This window comes from Chionomys nivalis, chromosome 3 (genome assembly GCF_950005125.1).
Source record: "Chionomys nivalis chromosome 3, mChiNiv1.1, whole genome shotgun sequence".
NCBI lineage: Eukaryota > Metazoa > Chordata > Mammalia > Rodentia > Cricetidae > Chionomys > Chionomys nivalis.
Genome location: NC_080088.1, coordinates 46709025 through 46727687, shown reverse-complemented (window position 1 = coordinate 46727687; position 18663 = coordinate 46709025). Strand labels below are relative to the sequence as shown.

The 18663-nt window shown below is 43.9% G+C and overlaps 1 protein-coding gene across 1 annotated transcript in view; it reads left to right on the top strand.

Annotated features, from left to right (window-relative positions):
• The first annotated feature begins 756 nt into the window (after positions 1-756).
• Sidt1 (SID1 transmembrane family member 1) overlaps positions 757-18663 on the top strand; it is an 87846-nt gene continuing 69939 nt past the window's right edge. The window contains exon 1 of the mRNA XM_057764043.1: positions 757-2413. Coding sequence (XP_057620026.1) covers positions 2192-2413 — 222 coding nt within the window. The 5' untranslated portion in view covers positions 757-2191. The remainder of the gene's footprint in view (positions 2414-18663) is intronic.

The following is an 18663-nucleotide window of genomic DNA, read 5'->3' as shown; positions in this document are numbered from 1 at the left end:
GGCGTGTAGATTAGAAACGTTAGGCAGAGACGCAGAGTAGAGTTGGGTGGGCAACCCAGTGAATACTGAACCTGCCCCACTTTTATTTTCCATACGCATTATATGCCCCAAACCAAAAGGGGGGGGAAGGCAGAGACTGCTTTACCATGATACAAAGAGCAAACAATAATTACCTCTTCAATACCCAAAACATCAAGTAACTATATCCTGAGCTAAGTATTCTGTTAGGCAGGAAATGAAGCAACCACACCTTAGGCCAAGCATCCTGTAGGCAGCCACACCCTGGGTCAAACCTCCTGTCAATAACCTTGAAGGGACAAGAGGAGGCCTGAATTCTCTGACCTTTACTGGAGGTAGAATGGATTCACTTCTGCGGATAATGGCTAGACTCAGGACTAATCATGGTACAGAATCGTACATCATCTGTGTCTCCATTTTCTAGTACACGGACCACCTATATTAATTTCAAAAAAGTACTTTTGATTTAGTACTAACTTCATACGACGATCCAAAGATCTTTTCAGCTGCGTCTAACTGTAGAGCTGTTCTCCTTGAATCAAAGTCAAATTCCAGAAGGAAGGATGGTTTTACCTGGTTTGTCCAAACGAATGTAGTGGAATGAGAACCATGATGGTTTGTGCAGGCGGCTCAAGCTAAGGGCTTGCAGAGGCCACATCCACTTGAACATCAGAACAAAACAGAATCTTTTCACTTGCATTTAATTGTCTAGCTGTTTTCTGTGGATGAAAGTCAAATTCTAGATGGGTAAAACCTTGAAAGATCCCATGAAAGGTCATAGTTCCCTCTGCATACCTGCAAAGCCGCCATGTGGAAGAATTAGCTTTATTCCCACGGCTCTAGAGGGCAGGACTCGTGCAAGTGAGTGGAAGGAAGGCTGATTTCGTCTGAAAGTATGAATTATCTTTCTAATAAGGAGATGTTTGACCACCAAAGAACCTGTGAGATGCCGGTTCCCAGTTTGAGTCAGAGTCTTCAAATCAAAGACTGCCTGAACTGGCTACCACAGCGAACCTCAAAGGCCTTCAAATTAAATTTCATTGAACTTTGCAGAAACGGCATAAATATTTTCAACGCTGCAGTTTAATGTGACCCCAATTCTGGCTCATTGTGCGGTGTTTCTCAAAAACTTCGGGGGTGAGTTTGGCACACCATTGAAATCACAGCACTTGGAAGATTGAGGAGGAAATATCTCGAGATCAAGGCCAGTATGGACTATACAGTAAGACCCTACCTCAAAAAAAAAAAAAAAGAGAGAGAGAGAAAGAAAAGAAAAGAAAAAATTAAAAAGAACAAAAATGCAACTTAGAATCCTGAGAATTCTTCCAGAATCTGAAAGAAAATATTGCCGAATTCAAAGGCTCAAGAGGTTTGCGTGGAAAAAAAAGGTATCTGCCTAAATACGGCCACTAAACCCTGGTTGATCCCTTACGGAAACAGTCTTGAGGCTGAGCTGCGGACTGTTCTCTTAATCATATAATTTTTTTTGTAACTGTGCATATTTACATACACGCACATATGGCAAGGGAGAGATGACGTTGAGTCTCTGTGGAGAGCGAGAGTAATAAGGAAATAACAGGTGTCTGAGAAGGGCTTCTCTGAGAGCAGGGCGGATAGCCAGACATTTCACACCTGCAAGAGTCCTGCAGGTAGAGCGGAAAGGCAAACCGGGGCACCCCCTTGAGAGGGCACACTTTTTTGCTTTCTGTTCGCGTGCCTGCAGCTAGAGAGCATATTCATTATATCTTGCACCCGATTTCCTCCTTGATGGCTGGTCACATAGATTCTTCTAGACTAGCAGCGACTTCTCTGAGGGTTTTGTTATTGTTTTGCGGTTAAGAGGAAAGAGATCAGTGAAAATTCTCTATGGTAAGTGGTGGGTTCTCAGCGATGAGAAGAGGAAGACTTCAAAGCCGAAGGAGAAAGCAGCCTTCACTGGTCCCCACGTCTCGCGGTACCCCTACTCCATACGCGTGACCTCCTTTGGAGACCCCAGGTGGCACATCAGTATTTGATCTGCTCTTCTCCAGACTGCTGAGGGCGTTCTGTCACACACCACCCAGCTGCTGAATCCGGAGTCCAGCCCCGCAAGCGACTTTGGAAGGACCGTCTCCGTGCTCGCCCCCTGCTCGGGCTGTTTGTGTTTCCGGGCCCCCGGGGCGCGGCACCCACCATGCTCGGTTGCCCACGGCTGGCGCTGCTCTGCGCGCTGCCCTGGCTCCTGCGGGCGGCGGTCCCCGGCCACCCGGCAGAGCACTTTGCCCAGTCCACAGAGCTGCTCCGTGATCCCCGCGACCCCGCCAGGGCCGCCGACTTTGATCACGTCTACAACGGCGTGGTGAACCTCAGCACCGAACACATCTACTCCTTCAACCACACCAGCCACCCTGGCCAGGTAAGAAGCTCGCTCGGCTGACTCAAACTTCCGAGATCGCCGAGCCCCCTCGGCACCTCTGGCTGCACCCAGCATGAACCAAGGGAGACCTCCGGGACCTGAAAACCCCTCTCCCTGCCTCTCTCCTGTGAGGCAATCGCTACCCTGCCTCAGCGTCCGCACCAGCTTCGGGCACCTCTAGGTTTCACCTCGCTCCCACCCCAGCCTGATTGTTGCCATTCTTGAGCTTTGCAGAGGCGCCAGGACCCGCATCCTCTGCGGATTCTGACTCAGGCTGGGCCTTTCTCCAGGATGTTTGGGTGGCTATGGGAGGAGGGCGGGGGAGGACGAACCTGTTCCTAAGCCCCTGCGGACCCTTCTGTCTTATGGCACACGGGGACGGAACCTGAAATGGAAAGTGTGTGAGAATGGACAGGTCTCCTGTGTTCGCTACCAATGCCACACTATGTACTTGGTTTTTTTTTTTTTTTTTGAGAGTCAAAGACGTTGGAACGGCGATGCTCACTCAGGTGCTCTGGGCAGGCTTTGATTATTCATAAGGGTGAAAATTGGTGTGAAAGTTCCAGATCCGTTTGACAAGAGTTATGGTGGAGCAAGGAGGGAAGAGAATTATTTCATCAACCATGCCTCTGACTTAGGTGATTATATAATGTAAGACAATGCACGTAATTCACATTGTCTTTCAAATAAGATACCTTTAGGAGGGGTGGTTGTCCGGTGTACCTCCTTTCGTGTCTTCTTCCCGTATAAAAACACTTATGCCTTCCTCACTATGGTGGCATTCCCTGCCCCCTTGGGGACATTTCAGAACCAGATGATAGGAATACCTCTGTGCCTTTTTGTCCCTGAGCCTCATTCAGGGTCACAATCCAGAAACTTCCTTCCTTAGGACTGCCATTGTTCTCCAGTGCCTTTCTGCTGTGTGTCTTGAGAAAGTGCCCCAAGTTCCCTCATCTCCTGCCTGACACCAAATCCTATGCCATTGTTCCCAAGGCGAGGGCTCTCCTGCAACTCCTACACGTGTGCAAAGCCATTCAATTACATATCCCACACGAGGGACTCCTGCCTGCCCAGTGTGGGGTGCCCACCAGCTGGTTGATGTATTACACATAAGATAGGACCCTAGTTCTGTGGTTTCCTGTAACTAGATGAGAGTCTTGAAAACCACAGGGTTTCCGAGGTATAGCGCCAGCTTGGTCCTAAATCAAATAGCATGTGCAAAGAGGAATATGACAGGCTGTGGTGTTCTTTGCAGTTCTGCTGAGAAACAAATGAGATTTTGTTTTTCTTTGTTTTTATTTTATCTGGGTGTATGAGTGTGTGTGTGTGTATACCAACGTACTTGTGTGGTGCCCATAGAGGCCAGAAGAGGGCGCCAGACCCCCAGGAACTGGAGTTATAGACAATTGTGAGCCTAGAGGCAGGTGGTGGGAACTGACTTGAGGTCTTCCAGAAGGGCAGTATGTCCTCCTATTGGCTGGGCACTCTTTCCAGTTTGCTTGCTAAGAGTCCCATTATGTAGACCAAGCTGGCCTCGATTGTGTCCTCCTCTGCCTCAGCATCCTCAATGCTGAGATTATAGGCATGCACCATCCCTTCTGGAGGACTAACCGCTGTTTTATGTTGCTTCTGCCTTTCCCCGTTATTACTGCAACAGTCCCTCTACCCCACACAAGTTGTTCCGTTTGTACTTGCGATCATCTGCTTGACTTTCCTTGGACACTTGAGATATTGAGGCCAGGAGCACAATCATGTTCTGTTCTGAATTTCAGAGCTTTATAAATGTTTTCTGCAAAACTAAATAAAAAAAATGAATAAAAGCCTAAGGAATCGTTAAGATGAAGTCAAATAAGACTAAATATTGGAAAAATATTCCACTGTGTGGCCGGGCGGTGGTGGCGCACGCCTTTAATCCCAGCACTCGGGAGACAGAGGCAGGCGGATCTCTGGGATTTCGAGGCCAGCCTGGTCTACAAGAGCTAGTTCAGGGACAGGCTCTAAAGCTACAGAGAAACCCTGTTTCGAAAAACCAAAAAAAAAAAAAAAAAAATTCCACTGTGTCCTTTGTATTTTGCATATGCGTGCATTAAAGCGCTTTTCGTTTTATGAAACAATGGTGATAGCTTGAAGAACGTCTCCACACAGCACAATAAAAAAAATCAAGCCTTAGAAGTTTTACTAAAATGTTCCTAGTCCTAGGAAAGAAGGCACAAGAGAAGTGATGGGTTAAACCAGAAAGACCAGCGATAACTATTGTACTAACTCACCAGAGATCCCCCATGGAGGGCAGGAAGGATTCCCAGGGAGACCTCTTTCTTTCCAACTCTGACCCCTTCATCTTCTTGGCCACTCCCTCTCTCCACAGTCCCAAATTCTGGCCATCACTATCTAAATTTTTATTGTTGCTCCATATTGAACAACTTTTACCTCCACTTCCAACTCCGAACTTATTTGAGGAGCTAAATAGAGATCGGTCAAGTGGAGAGGAGAAGCCTGACTGTTTGGGGTCATTTCCCACTATCCTCCTCCCGCCAAGATTTTAGTTTGCTCGAGTGGGGCGGGGTGGGGGTGGGTCCAGGTTATTCGTTTAAGTTTTTATCTTTTGTTCTTTTGAAGTCATTCTTGTTTGTCGTTGTGTTTTCCTTTGTCTTGAAGAAGGAAGTCTAAAATTCAGGCTTTTGCAAGAGGGGAGGGGGCAGGAGCCTTTGCTCTGGGCTTTTCCCATCAGCCACTGCGTCTCCACATGGATCCACACGGAATGATGTCACCTGGCTTGTGTCACTCTAGCTGAACTCGGCACCAGGAAAAGTTTGATATGCCTTGAGGCTGGGACTAGTGTAAACATGAAGTTGACATTAAAAAAAAAAAAAGTCACCGAAAGGATGGACTGACCAGTTTCTAGGCAAATAAAGGAATCAGTGGCTAAACGTTCAGGCCGAGCAAGGTAAGCTTCATGGCATGTCTCTGGAGAGGAAGTGTTAGAGTAACACTGTGCAAATAGGTGCTGAACCACAGGGCTCAGTCCACCGAACAGGAAATCACCTTGCAGGGAAGTCACCGGGGATAAATTGACTGGGACAAGGACGCAAACACAAGTCTGCAGGGAAATGAGAACATCGTCGTGGGGACTGGGAGGAACAATCTGTGCCCACTGGGGCTGGTTCACCGTCAAAAACCCATACAGAAAAGTGGAATCTGTGCACAGCAGGCGGCCTTCTCTGAGTCTTGTAGGGACAGAATTCCATATAGGCTACAGCATTTGGGAAACATCGCTTTTGTTTACTAAGCGGAAGCCTTTATCTCTTTTTGTTACCTGCCCACCGTTTGCTTGTTTTTAAATTAGCCTAACAGAGTGATAGGTTTCATTGTGTTGTTTCAAACTTAGCTTTGTTTGCAAAGCTGGTCCATCCTCCTGCCTCTCCGCTGTCTCCTGGCTGCACCCCTGGCTGCACCCCCGGCTGCACCCCCATCCTGCCCTTCTCCTGTTCAGTCCCCAGTAGCCCCTTTCTATTTTCAGATCACGGATTCTGTTATCCTTCTTCCTTAAAACCTCTTCTTCTATGGTCCCTTTCTGGTCTCATGACCTATATCTACACCCACTCCCGCAAAAGTACACATCTAAAAAATAAAATCTTGGACATGCTTATGAAAAGTTAATGTAGTATTTGTCTTTCTGAGTCTGAGTTGTTTACTTAATGTAACAGTTTCCAAATCCACCCATTTTTCGGCAAGTTCCATAATTTCATTTTTCTTTACCCATGAGTAAATTTTACTGTGTGTATGAAGCACATGCTCATGACTCATTCATCTGTTGATGGACATCTAGTCCGAGTCCATTTCCTTATTGTGAACTGAGCATCTATGGATGTGGATGTGAGCGAATCTCTGCCTGACTTACAGAGTTCTTTGGATATATGCCCAGGAGCAGTATAGTTGGGCCGTATGATAGCTCTATTTGTACTTTTTGGAGAAATCTCCATAGTGGACGCCCAGTTTATACTCATATCAACAGCAGATAAGGGCTCCTCTTTTCTCGTACCCTTTGCATTTATGTTCTTTTTGTTTTGTTTTTTGAGACAGGGTTTATCTATGTAGCTTTAGAGCCTCTCTTGGAACTTGCTCTGTAGACCAGGCTGGCCTTGAACTCACAGAGATCTATCTGCCTGTCCCAACATCCTGAGTGTTGCCACCAGGCATTGAATTAGCGCTTTGAACAGCAATCATTCTGACTCGGGTAAGTGGGAATCTCAACTGTAACGAGTCTTTCTCTGTCCCACCAGTCAGCTCCCAAACGATGACTCTGAAACACCTCATTAATTATGAATGTCGGCTTTAACTTAGATTTGTTTCTAACTAGCTCTTATATCTTAAATTAACCCATTTCTATTCATCTACATGCTGCCACATGGCTTGTGGCTGTGACCTCCCACCCTGCTGTCCTGCTTCCTCTCCATGTCTGGCAATTCCACCTTTCTTCTTCCCAGAGTTCTCTTTCTGCCCTGAAGTTCCGCCTGTATCTCCTGCCAAATATTGGCCAATCAGCTTTTTACTACACCTATCACAGCAATACGTTTTCACACACTGTGTAGGAATATTCCATAACACTCAACCTGGGCTTTAATATTCGTTTTTTTTTTTTTGTTTTTTTTTTGATGGTTAAGGATGCCAAACAATTTATTGGCCATTCGTGTCTCTTCTTTTGAGACGTGTTTGTTTGGTTCGTTAGCCCATTTGTTGACTGACAGGGGCCATTTTCCATTTAAATGTTTACAATCTTTGTAAGCTCTACATGCAGAGACCTCTTTCCCTGATCTGAAATATAAATGGCAAGTATGTCCTGTTCTGTGGCCGACTGTTCACTCTGCTGATAGCTTTCTTTGCTGTATAGAAACCTTAATTTAATTCTATCTGGTCTGTTGATTCTTAGAGTTATCCTCTGTTACTAGAGTCCTGTTAAAAAAGGTCTTGCCTGTGCCTGGAGGTGTCTTCTCTATGTTATCCACGAATGGTTTCAGAATTCGGGGTTTTATTATTTTTTTGTTTTGTTTTGTTTTTGTTTTTTGTTTTTGTTTTTGTTTTTTCGAGACAGGGTTTCTCTGTAGCTATGGATCCTGTCCAGGCTGGCCTCGAACTCACAGAGATCCACCTGCCTCTGCCTCCCGAGTGCTGGGATTAAAGGCATGTGCCACCACCACCCGGCGAATTCGGGGTTTTAAATTAAGGGTTTTGATCCATTTGAGTTGATTTTTCTGCAGGGTGAGTGATGTGAACATAATTTTACTCTTCTGTAGGTAGATATCGAGTTTTGCCAACATCATCTGTTAACCAGGATGTCTTTTTTATCAGTGTATGTTTTTAATGCCTTTTTCAAAATGAATGGCCATAAGACACGTGGGTTCACTTCTGGGTTTTCTGTTATGTTCTATTGATCTACACCTCTCTTTTCCTTTGGGCATCATGCTTTCTTTCTCACTATGGCTCTGTAGTATAATTTGAGATTTGGTATTCTTAGTCACTATGGCACTGTAATTTGAGATCTGGTATTCTTTGTCAGATACCTCCAGCTGTTCTCTCTCTGCACTGGATTGTTTTGGTTATCTGTGGTCTTTTGTTTTACCATATAACTTTTACCATTTTTTTCTAGTTCTTCAAAGAATGTCATTGAAATTTTCATGGGTAGTCTATTGACTCTACAGATGACATATTGGTAATATAGCAATTTTCACCAAGTTAACTCTGCCTATCCAGGAGATAGACATAAGCATCTACCTTATGTATAGTGTCTTCTTTAATCTGTTTTTTCGGTTTCTTACTTTTGGGAGGAGGAAGAATCTAGAAATGCTTTATATTTAAGTTGTTTGAGAATTTCATATACAAGTACTGCATTTACATCATTCCCAACCCTTCTTTTCCCTCTAGAACTACTCTCTTGTATACCCTCTCCCTCTTCCCCTCAGTTTCACTACATTTTTTTGTTTGTTTGGTTTTTGTTTGTTAGTTTTTCTTGAGAGGGGGTTTCTCTGTGTAACAGTCATGACTGTCCTGGAATGAATTCTCTAGACCAGGCTGGTCTCAAACTCACAGAGATCTGCCTGCCTCTGCCTCCTAAGTGCTGGAATTAAATGTGTGCACTGCCACCACCCGGCTCATTACTTCTTCTTTAATTGGGGGGTGTGTGTGTGTGTGTGTGTGTGTGTGTGTGTGTGTGTGTGTGTATAGCGATGACTACGTAGGAATGGATTATCTACCAGGGGTGCTCATCTCAGGAGAAGACTAATTCTTCTTTTGTCAGCAGAAATTAATTAGTTTGTCCATTAATTGTAGCTCTTCATCTAGAGGTGGGGCCTTGTGAGAGTCTATCTCCATGGTGTCATTGTACTGGTCTTACTTAGGCGACTATATTTCAAAGGTTTCACGGGTTCAGCTCCCCTGTCATATGTATGAACACTGCCTCATGGTAGACATGGTGATTCTTTGGCTCTTACAATCTTTCTGCCTCCTTTTCCTTAATGTTCCCTGACCCTTAGGTACAGGGATGGTGTTGTTGATAAATCAACTAGTATGGGACACCTGACACAGTTGTTTTCTGAGTTTTGACCAGTTGTGGCTTTTTGTAATGGCCTCCATCTGCTGGGAAAAAGAGCTTCTTCCGTGAGGGGTGAGGACTAGGCTTTCCTGTGAGTATAAGAATCAATATTTATAACGCACTTGAGAGATCAGCAGTGAGTCCTCTGGGGTCCATGACCAGGTAGCTGTCTGTGTTTACAGGGCCAAGCATACATTCTTCCCTATTGAGTGGCCCCTAAGTCCACTTAGATGCCTGTGAAGTTCAATCAGATGCCCCAAGGATTAAGTACCACTCTTGTACCCTTGGGGACATTTGCTGTGATTGTCATTATTGTGGTTCATAGACTTTGCAGCTGGGTAGAACTGTTGTTTTCTTTCTACCCTCACAGGTTGTATAGCACTTCTGATGCTATGGAGCTAATCCTCAGGGAGATGGCTCCTAGAGCAGTTCCAGTTCCAGCTGGATTCCTCCAAGTAACCTATCCAAAGTATGTGGTGTCTTCAGCACTAGGGTCTTACCTTCAAGTTCTGGGAGGCAGCCAAGGGCAACAGCAGTGGGCCATATTATTTGAGGAGTGTCTTCAAGTCCCCTGATCAGCAACTTGAAGGGAGGTTTCCCCATGCCTGGCACTGGGGCCGTTAAATAGTCTATGGCTCTTGGTGGTGGTAGTGGTGGGGGTTTCAACTCAAACAACATAATTTTCGTTAAAACTACATAGTGTGTGTGTGTGTGTGTGTGTGTGTGTGTGTGTGTGTTTAGAGGTCTCATGTTCTTGTTTAGGTATTTTTAAGCTGCAGTGAATAGAATATTTTCCCACTTTTTTTGTTATCAAGTTTATTATTGACATATAGAAAAACTACCATTTTGTTGTTAATTTTTGTATCCTTCAGCTTTCCTGATAAAGTGTTCTAAAAGCTTTCACCAAAGTACAAAACCATATTGCTTACAGCAGAGATAATTTGACTTGTTTTTCTGGTTTATACTCCTCTTTTTTTGTCTTCCTCTTCTCTAGGTAAGACTTCAAGCACTGTATTGAATAAGTGTGGAAACAGTGGACACCCATTTCTAGTTCTATATTTTAAAGAAAATTATTTCAGTTTTTTCCAGTTTAGTATAATTTTGTCCATTAATATTTTGCACTGCATTGGCAATTCTAAGCAATGCAGAGGTAATGCCAAGAATACATAAGTGATATGGGATGCCCTTCTGTACACTGTGATTACCATTAATGAATAAAGAAACTGTCTTGGGCCTGCACAGGGAATAGAGGTAGGTGGGGGAAACTAAACTGAATGCTGGGAGAAAGGAGGTGGAGTTTAGAGAGAAGCCATGTAGCACCGCCAGAGACAGACATGCTGAAACTTTGCTGGTAAGCCACTACCACGTGGCAATACACAGATTAATGGAGATGGGTTAAACTAACATGTCAGAGTTAGCCAATAAGAAGCTAGAGTTAATGGGCCAAGCAGTGATTTAATTAATACAGTTTCTGTGTGGTTATTTCAGGAGTCTGGGCAGCCGGGAAATGAACAAGAAGCCTCCCTACTACACATAGGGATGCACATGAGTTGTAGGAAATGGTGTGGATATTCTATATGGTGCTAAAGCATCTGCAGAATGTGATACCCTGGGGTCTGTGTAGCCCTCGCAAGGATGCTGGCACACAACCACAGCACACATTAAAACCTGGATGTGGTAGCCTCAGTTTTCCCTTTCTTGGTATGAGCCAGGGCATGCTGGTTCATTGTGTACTGAGGCCAAGAAACCTTTGCTGTCCTCCCACAGTCTCCTAAACAGAACCTTTGCTTGTTGGAGGGAGGACTCATTAACACGTTATCTAAATGAACCATCCTGCAGGAGTCTGAGAAGGACTTGTCTCCTAGCCTGCAGAGAGCTACTCCCTTGCTGCATCCACAAAGGGGCAAGAGTGCAGAGAAACAAGCCTCATGCGAAGCAAGGTCTCAAGGTCTTTTCTCATAAAGGCATGGATTTTATCCTGTGACCTAATTACTTCCCCCAAAGCTCCGTTTCAGACATCATTTGGGGGGACTAGGTTTCAGCTTGTGAAGAACTGGAGTGAGGTGCGAGACATAAGTGTCCAGTCCATAGAAATCACCTTCATTTCTCTTTCACTGTGAAAATGACGTCAGTAGGTCATGACGGTGCTTAGGGGCTGACATCACTTCAGTTATGGAGCTGATATTATGGCGGGCACAGCCTGATTACAGACCGAGTTGTAGAATGGATTCTGTAAGTTTGTGGTATCACATGTAGATGGCATGACTAGTCTAAACTGATATATAAAGCACACACCAAATTTCAAAGACTAGATAAAAACAATATCAAATGTTTTGCTGATTTTTGTGTGTGTGTTTAAATAGGATTATTTTTCAATATTTAAGATTGAATCAGCCAGACCGTAGTAGTGCATATCTTTAATCCCAGTACTTGGAAGGCAGAGGCAGGCTGATCTCTGTGAGTCTGAGGCTAGCCTGGTCTACATAGCTAGTTCCAGGACTGCCAAGGCTAAACAGAGAAACCCTGTCTCAACCTAACCACTCCCAAATGATTTGCTTTTATAAAGTTAATTTCATTTATCTGTTTTTGCCTTTTCAACCTAGCTTCTAGCAGATATTTAAACAGGCATATAGCTCATATTTTAATTTTATTGAACGTCCCTGAACCAAGAACTACTAAGTTCTAGAGAAATCCTACATCCTGCATGCAGTTCAATTGGAAGAAACTGAGCTTCAAAAGGTTATGATCAGGAAGCAGAAAGAAGGGGAAAGACGTTTTGGACACAGACAAGTAACCTGATTTCTTTTCTGACAAGATTCTTTATCATGAGCTGTAGGCCTACAATGGGCAGCTTCTCATTGGCTGTTAGGTTAGCTTAAGTTGCTGCTTATAAAGAAAGCACGAGACAAGTGCTTCACTCTTCACTTGCCAAATCTGAGAATATTGGCTTTGTTCCCTCGCATCCCTTAACGGTATTCGTTATTGGTTTAGACGTACTTGATGCATTTTGGGTCATTGTTACTTTTATTTTTCCTTAAGGTTAGAAAAAAATAACCCATCCTTCAGGATTGAAGGCCAGCTCAAGCTTGTTTCTGATTTATTTTGACAGGTCTGTTTGTTCATTTGCTTGTTGCTTTGATTTTTTAAGACAGGGTTTCTCTGTGGTTTTTTGAGCCTGTCCTGGAACTAGCTCTTGTAGACCAGGCTGGTCTCGAACTCACAGAAATCCGCCTACCTCTGCCTCCCGAGTGCTGGGATTAAAGGCATGCGCCACCACCGCCCGGCTCTGTTGCTTTGATTTTTAAAAAGAAGTCTCCTGTAGCCCTGGCTGGCTTTGAAATCACTATGTAGGCAAGAGTAACCTGGAGCTACAGATACTCCAAGTGCTGGGATTGCAAGCGTGAGCCGCCAAACCCGGCTGATCTCTTGCTTGCTTTCATGACAGTTGCTCTTGTTCTTAACCTGCCATCGGGCACCGGCTCAAGAAGGCCAAGTCAGAGTGAGAACTATTTTTCAGAGAGCACCATATAAGAACTAGAGTTCCTCATTGCTCACGGTTGGTAACGACTTTTCCAAGCCCTCTCCATGGGAATATCTAAAGATATTATTGTATTGTGGACGAATATCATGACTTCTGAGTCAGATCTAAAGATGCATTGTATCATGGACCAATATCGTGACTTCCGAGTCAGATTTGGAAACCTGAGGTTTCATTTGCTCTCTTTGATATCCCATCTACCTCCCCTTTCAGACTCCAAATCCTGGTTCTCAACAGGCTAAGCTTGGCTACACATCCAGTTTCTCCCACAGTGAGAAGGCGTCTATTTTAAATAGGGATATTAGTATTACCACAAACCATACAGCTCCTAGGAACAGTCTGTTTGTGCCGTTCCTTGTAAACAAAGCGTACCGTAGCACCACCCAGCTGCTGTGCCGAAGGTCACACGGCAAGTTCTTTGGATGACGAGATATTATTAACGTGTTAGGCTCTTTCTGAAGTTTAAAATTTGATTCACTTTGTTAGTTTTTCTGCTTTTTTTTTTTTTATCTCTAGAGCGTGTGGCAGTGAAGGTCTAACCCTTGAGTTTCAAACCTCGGGACAAATGGCTGAGGTGCTGATTTAACATATCAAAGTGGAATGCTGGCTACCAGGTTCTCCCAGCATCCCTCAGTCCCAACCTCTTAGGGGGCCCTCCTGGCTGGCATACCCGCTCCCTCTCCCCTGAACTTCTCCAGCCCAGAGACTTGGCTGCCCTTCCCTATATAATCCGATCATTTTGGTTACCTGGTCCCTTTTGTCTACTCTCTTTTGGGACTCCTGGCTATCGTCCCTGGTTCCCCTCTCTCCCCTGTCTTTCTCTACCCTCTCTCCTCACGGCACAGCTCAGTTTGGTTGTGTTCACTCTGGACTCCCCCAGGTGTCCCTGCCTCTGGCCATGCTCTCCCTTTTATCTACAATAAACCTTCTCCTCCACCACACCTAGGAGCAGTCATGTCTTTTCCTTTTTATTTGTTTTTTCATTCACTACCTTCTGTTTCTGTCCTCTGCGCATTCTCCCTCTTCTTTTTCTTTATTGGTAGTAATGTATAAAGTTATGACCTTTCATAAAAGTTTGTTTTTAATTAAAATTTTTTTAGAATTTTATACATAAGCACTGTATTTACATCATCTCCACCCCCTTCCAACTCTTCCCATGCCCCCCACGCTTTTCAATTTCATGACCTCTTCTTCTTTAATTGTTATACATAAGTATACACACACACACACACATACACACACACAAATACAACCTGCTGAGCCCATTTAGTGTTGCTCATGTGTATGGGTTTAGGGCTGACCACTCGGGATTAGATAACCTGCCGGGGGCTCCTCCCTTCGTGAGCAACCATCAATCATCTGTATGTAGCTCCTTATCTAGGGATGCGGCCTTGTCAGGTTTACCCCATTCATGCTGGTTTGTCAAATAGTCTTGTCATTGTGCCAGTTTTGAGATTTCAGTGGTTTTCAGGAAATCACCCAAAAGATTCCCATTACCAGTTATCATTGAGATTATCTTTGCGTCTTAACCTCCAGGTCAGCTGCCAGTAGTACCGAGTTGTAACTCCTTGTACTCTGTTGTACTTGGGATTTGGTAGCTGGCCTGGAGGGTGAGCATGGAGGTTGGACTGGAGGTTTACCACTTAGCATGGTAAGCTTCAGTTTTGAATGTGCAGTTAAAAGGAAAAGCACTTCCTCCCCCGCCCCCCAGGAGAATCTGAAAGCCAGACTAGTGCAGCTAATCCTCCCTGTGACCTCTGAGGCAGGGATTCCCCAACTATTTCAGATGCATGGTTTTACCTGGTGGAGTCACGGATTATGGAATTCTCAGAATTCTTTTTATGATATCAGTCTTTATTAGTGGTCTCTGAAATACGATAAACTTTGCATTTTCTCTAGGGGTACTAAGGCTGTGGCTATTTTTTTATGTATCTTCTAAACATTGAACAGTGAAAATATTTTCACTTACACCTAAAGATAGTAAGTGACTAAAAAGCAATAGTCTTGGGGAAAACATAGAGTTTGGGAGATGTGTCTTTATAAACCCTTTCACTACCCTCAAAAATCTCTCTTTGTTTTATCAATCAAACAAACGTAAAGTTGACTGTTTTCTAACTTTTGTGCTCCAGTTTGGAATGCTTCTTATAGGTCTTCCCACTGCTCAGAAGGCTTGGTTCCCAACCACTGTGCTCCCTCTGTGCGTCCCTGCCACGTGCACGTGCGCTGAACTTGGCTTCCAGTCCCTTTGTTCTTTCTTGCTATCAGTCCTGCTGGGCAGCACATCAATAGGCTTGCATGGTGTGGGTTTGTTTGGGGCTTTGCTCTTTGTTTTATCTTCACTGTTGTGATGGTCTCTTCTGAGAGCGTATTTTAAACATCTGAAACAATATGCAAAGATTTACCGCCCTATCCCCAGCTGTGGTCTCAGCTGGCTGCTTTCGGTATCTTTTCTATGTCCTCTCTGGCTGACTTCAGTCTAAAAGACCTGGAGGGACATGTGACGCCTGGAAATCTCTTTGCTGTTGGAAGATGTCATTGTTTCTGTCTCCTTTTCAAATAGAGCTAACCCCTTGATGTTCATATTATTACGGGGTGTCGTGCAGCAGCATCCCAGAGTTGTGTTGGCTGGCTCTTCTTGCGCTGTTTAGCTTGGGGCCTAACAGAAGTTCCGTATGTACACAGTAGGAGCGTGGTGCAGTAATGGCCCCAAGGCAGAGATAACATCCTATCTGAGTGAAAGCATCTACATAGAGAAGTATCAACCATCTCACGAGATCGCCATAACAGAATGCAGAATCACAGTCATCCATTTCACCAGATTTATAAAAGCATTTTTGATAAGCGTTATTTTTTTTCTTGGAATTTTTGAAAATGGAAAAATTTAAAGTTTTTCTTAATGAATTACTTGGCTATTTAATGGGTGGGGGAGGCACAATGGGAATATATTTTGCTTAAAAATTAGAGTCAGTAGTAAAAACATCAAATTCTATTAAGTCCTTCATGTAAGATCCTTTGGCTTAGACAAGCCGGTTTCTAGGAATGTGTATAAAACTTACTCACACAAAAACTATAGGTCTGTAATTTCAAAAAGAGTGTTTGGCACTGGTGAGACGGCTCAGTAGGTAAAGGCTCTTCTGTCATCAATTTTGGGGACCCCCATGGTAAAAGGAGAGAATCTGCTCTCCAAGGTGGTCCCTGGCCTCCACAAGCTCTGTACAGCCTGTGCATGCCCAAACCGCCAAACAAATAAATCAATGTAGTTAGCATTGTAAAGGTAGTTTTTCGTTTCTGAGGAAGTAAAACTGAACGGCAGTCTTATGCAGCAGATGTGCATTATATTTTAAATGCTAACTGGCCTCTAGCAGCGCTTAAAAATAATCTCTATCCTTGAAAGTCAAAAGCAGGAGGATTGCTACAAATTCAAAGCCTGCCTCAGCTACGGATGGTCTTCTAGCCCAGCCAGGGATACAGAGCGAGACCCTGTCTCAAAAGTCCAGGCAAACAACACACTGTTAGTGATAAGATGAACAAAAGAATTATTTGCTGAAGTTTTTACCCCTTCAACCTGTTTGCGTGATGACAGCAGACAAAGAAACAGATTCTGTTAGGAGGAAGGACGTGGAGATTCTGATCTTGTACAAGGTTGATCAGGGCCTTTTTCAACTGACTGTTTTAACAAGCGAGGAGCTGGAGTAGAGGAGGCTTCTACCGCAAATGTGGCCTGAGGATGCTGAAAACAATGTCTTTACTGATAAGAAAGCTATAGTAATTCACTTCCGTGTCCCTGCTGGCAGAACTGGGACATTTCCTTTCTCTTTAGAGGACCGAAAAGCTTTTTTAGCAGCCAATACTCAGACCAGCATTTTCAAGAACCCTCTTTCGTACCCCTCTCTATAGTTAGCCTTAAGGCTGGTCAGAAGTGACAGCATGTGCTTAGGAGAGAATTGCCGTAGCAAGTGGTGCGGATCGCCTATGGTTTGGGAAAATTCCAAGTGCTTTGGTAAAACATTTTATTTCTAAAAATGGTTGACGATGAGATTATCTAGCATTATTAAGTGAATAGAAGCCGTCTCTAGCTATGGGAGCTTGCAGTTTGTATCCCTGACCTGCAAGAATAAAAATGAGTCAGGCGGTGGTGATGCACGCCTTTAATCCCAGCCCTTGGGAGGCAGACGCAGGGGGTTCTCAGTGAGTTTGAGGCCAACCTGGTCTACAAACTGAGCTTCAGGACAGCCAGGACTGTTACACAGAGAAACCCTGTCTGGACAACAACAACAAAATTAAAATAAAATGAAAATTAAAACCAGAACACATGCATTTTTCCTAGTTTCTTTGACATCTTCTGTTATTAACCCTCAGTGATGTGTTGTTGCACGGGCGAGGGCCAATATTGCTCCATCACTGCACTCGCTGTTCACTGATCCATGGCTTACATACATCAGTGTCCCTCCCGTCAGTCCGAAATGGCATGATCCACTGCTGTTATCACACACAGTTCTCTTTTCTCCTAAAAAAAAAAAAAAAAAAAAAAAAAAAAAAAAAAAAAAAAAAATCCCTGTGACTTGACAATTACAGCTTTCTTATCTTCCCTTAAACTCCTGGAATACTGGCATAGTTCCCCCAAATATCTCTAAAGTTTAACAACCCCAGAGCATCATTTTGCAAGGAGGGCCAAACACATCACCTCAAAGTATGCGTCTTCGGTATGTTGTCCTCTCTTTCCAGTTAGAGGCCCTTGAGAAACAGCGGATGCAAGTTCACCTGGACTCTGAACCCTCATTCTATTTTGTAAAAGCAGGAAATGAAATCCCATGGGGAATGTACCCTCCTCGCATTAAAAGAATAGTACCTTTATCATCAAAGATGGCAAGGTGAGGCAGGAAGACTTTTGTACAAACGTTGTAGACAAACCCTTCCATTCCTATCCACTAGTCTGTTGGAACAACTAGCTACCCAAACCCAATCAGTTTCAGTTTACCTTACTCACCTAGTTCAATACATAACCACTCAGCTGAAAGTGTGTCTTCAGAACTTCATGTATTCATGGGGCCCTTCATACGTCACTGAATGCAATTGACTTTGTGTGCTTTTCTACTACTAATCTATATACGTCCATTTAATCTTGAACCCACTCAGGACCCCAAAATGTCAAAGGTAGACTTTGGCATCTACAGTTGCAACCACTTAATGTATAGGCTTCCAGACTCACTTCCTTCGCTCAGCAGCTTGTATGTGAGGGTTTCCCCATATCTTTCTTGGCTTTCTCGTGCTAAACAATACTCTGTTATCTAGATAAACCACAGTCCATTTATCTGTGGTCTCATTGAAGGGCATATTGATCGCTCCCAGTTTGGGCCAATTATGAATAAAGTGGTTGTAAATATTTGTGTAGATCTAAGTGTTCAGCTCAGTTTGTTTTGGTTTTGTTATTGTTGTTTGGAGGCAGGGTTTCTCTGTCTAGCCCTGGCTGCCCTGAAACTCACTCTATAAACCAGGCTGGCCTTGAACTTGGAGATCTATCAGCCTCTGCCTTTTACGTGCTGGGATTAAAGGTGGGCACCACCACCTGGCCAGCTCATTTTTTTAAGATACCTGGACATGTGAGCTGGATTCAGCCAGACTATATTTAGCTTTGAAAAATCTGTCAACATCATCTTCCAAAGTGATCATTTTGTGCTCCCCTCAGTGCAGAACAGGAGCCCCCAGTGCCCCACACCAGGACATTTGCGGCCAGTGTTGTGAAGTCCAGTCCTCCCATCATTTTCATCGGCAGCTAATTCACAACATGTGCTGTTGAGCAGTTTCTAAGCCTGGCTACCATATGATTAACGTCTTTGGTGAGGTGATGCTTTAGATCTTTCGACTATTTTTAAATTGAAATTTTCAATTCATTATTGTTGAGCTTTCTTTTCTGGGTGTTAGATACCAACCCTTTGATAAAAACGTGTTTTGTAATATTTTCTCCTGACTTGTGACTTGTCATTTTATGTCCTCAACATTGTCATCTGCAGGGCATACATTTTAAATTTTAATGGTGTACCATTTATCAACCTTTTTTTGCCAGGTATCCCACTTTCGTTGTCATGTCTAAAAAGTTGTCACCAAAGCAAAAAACACCTAGATTTT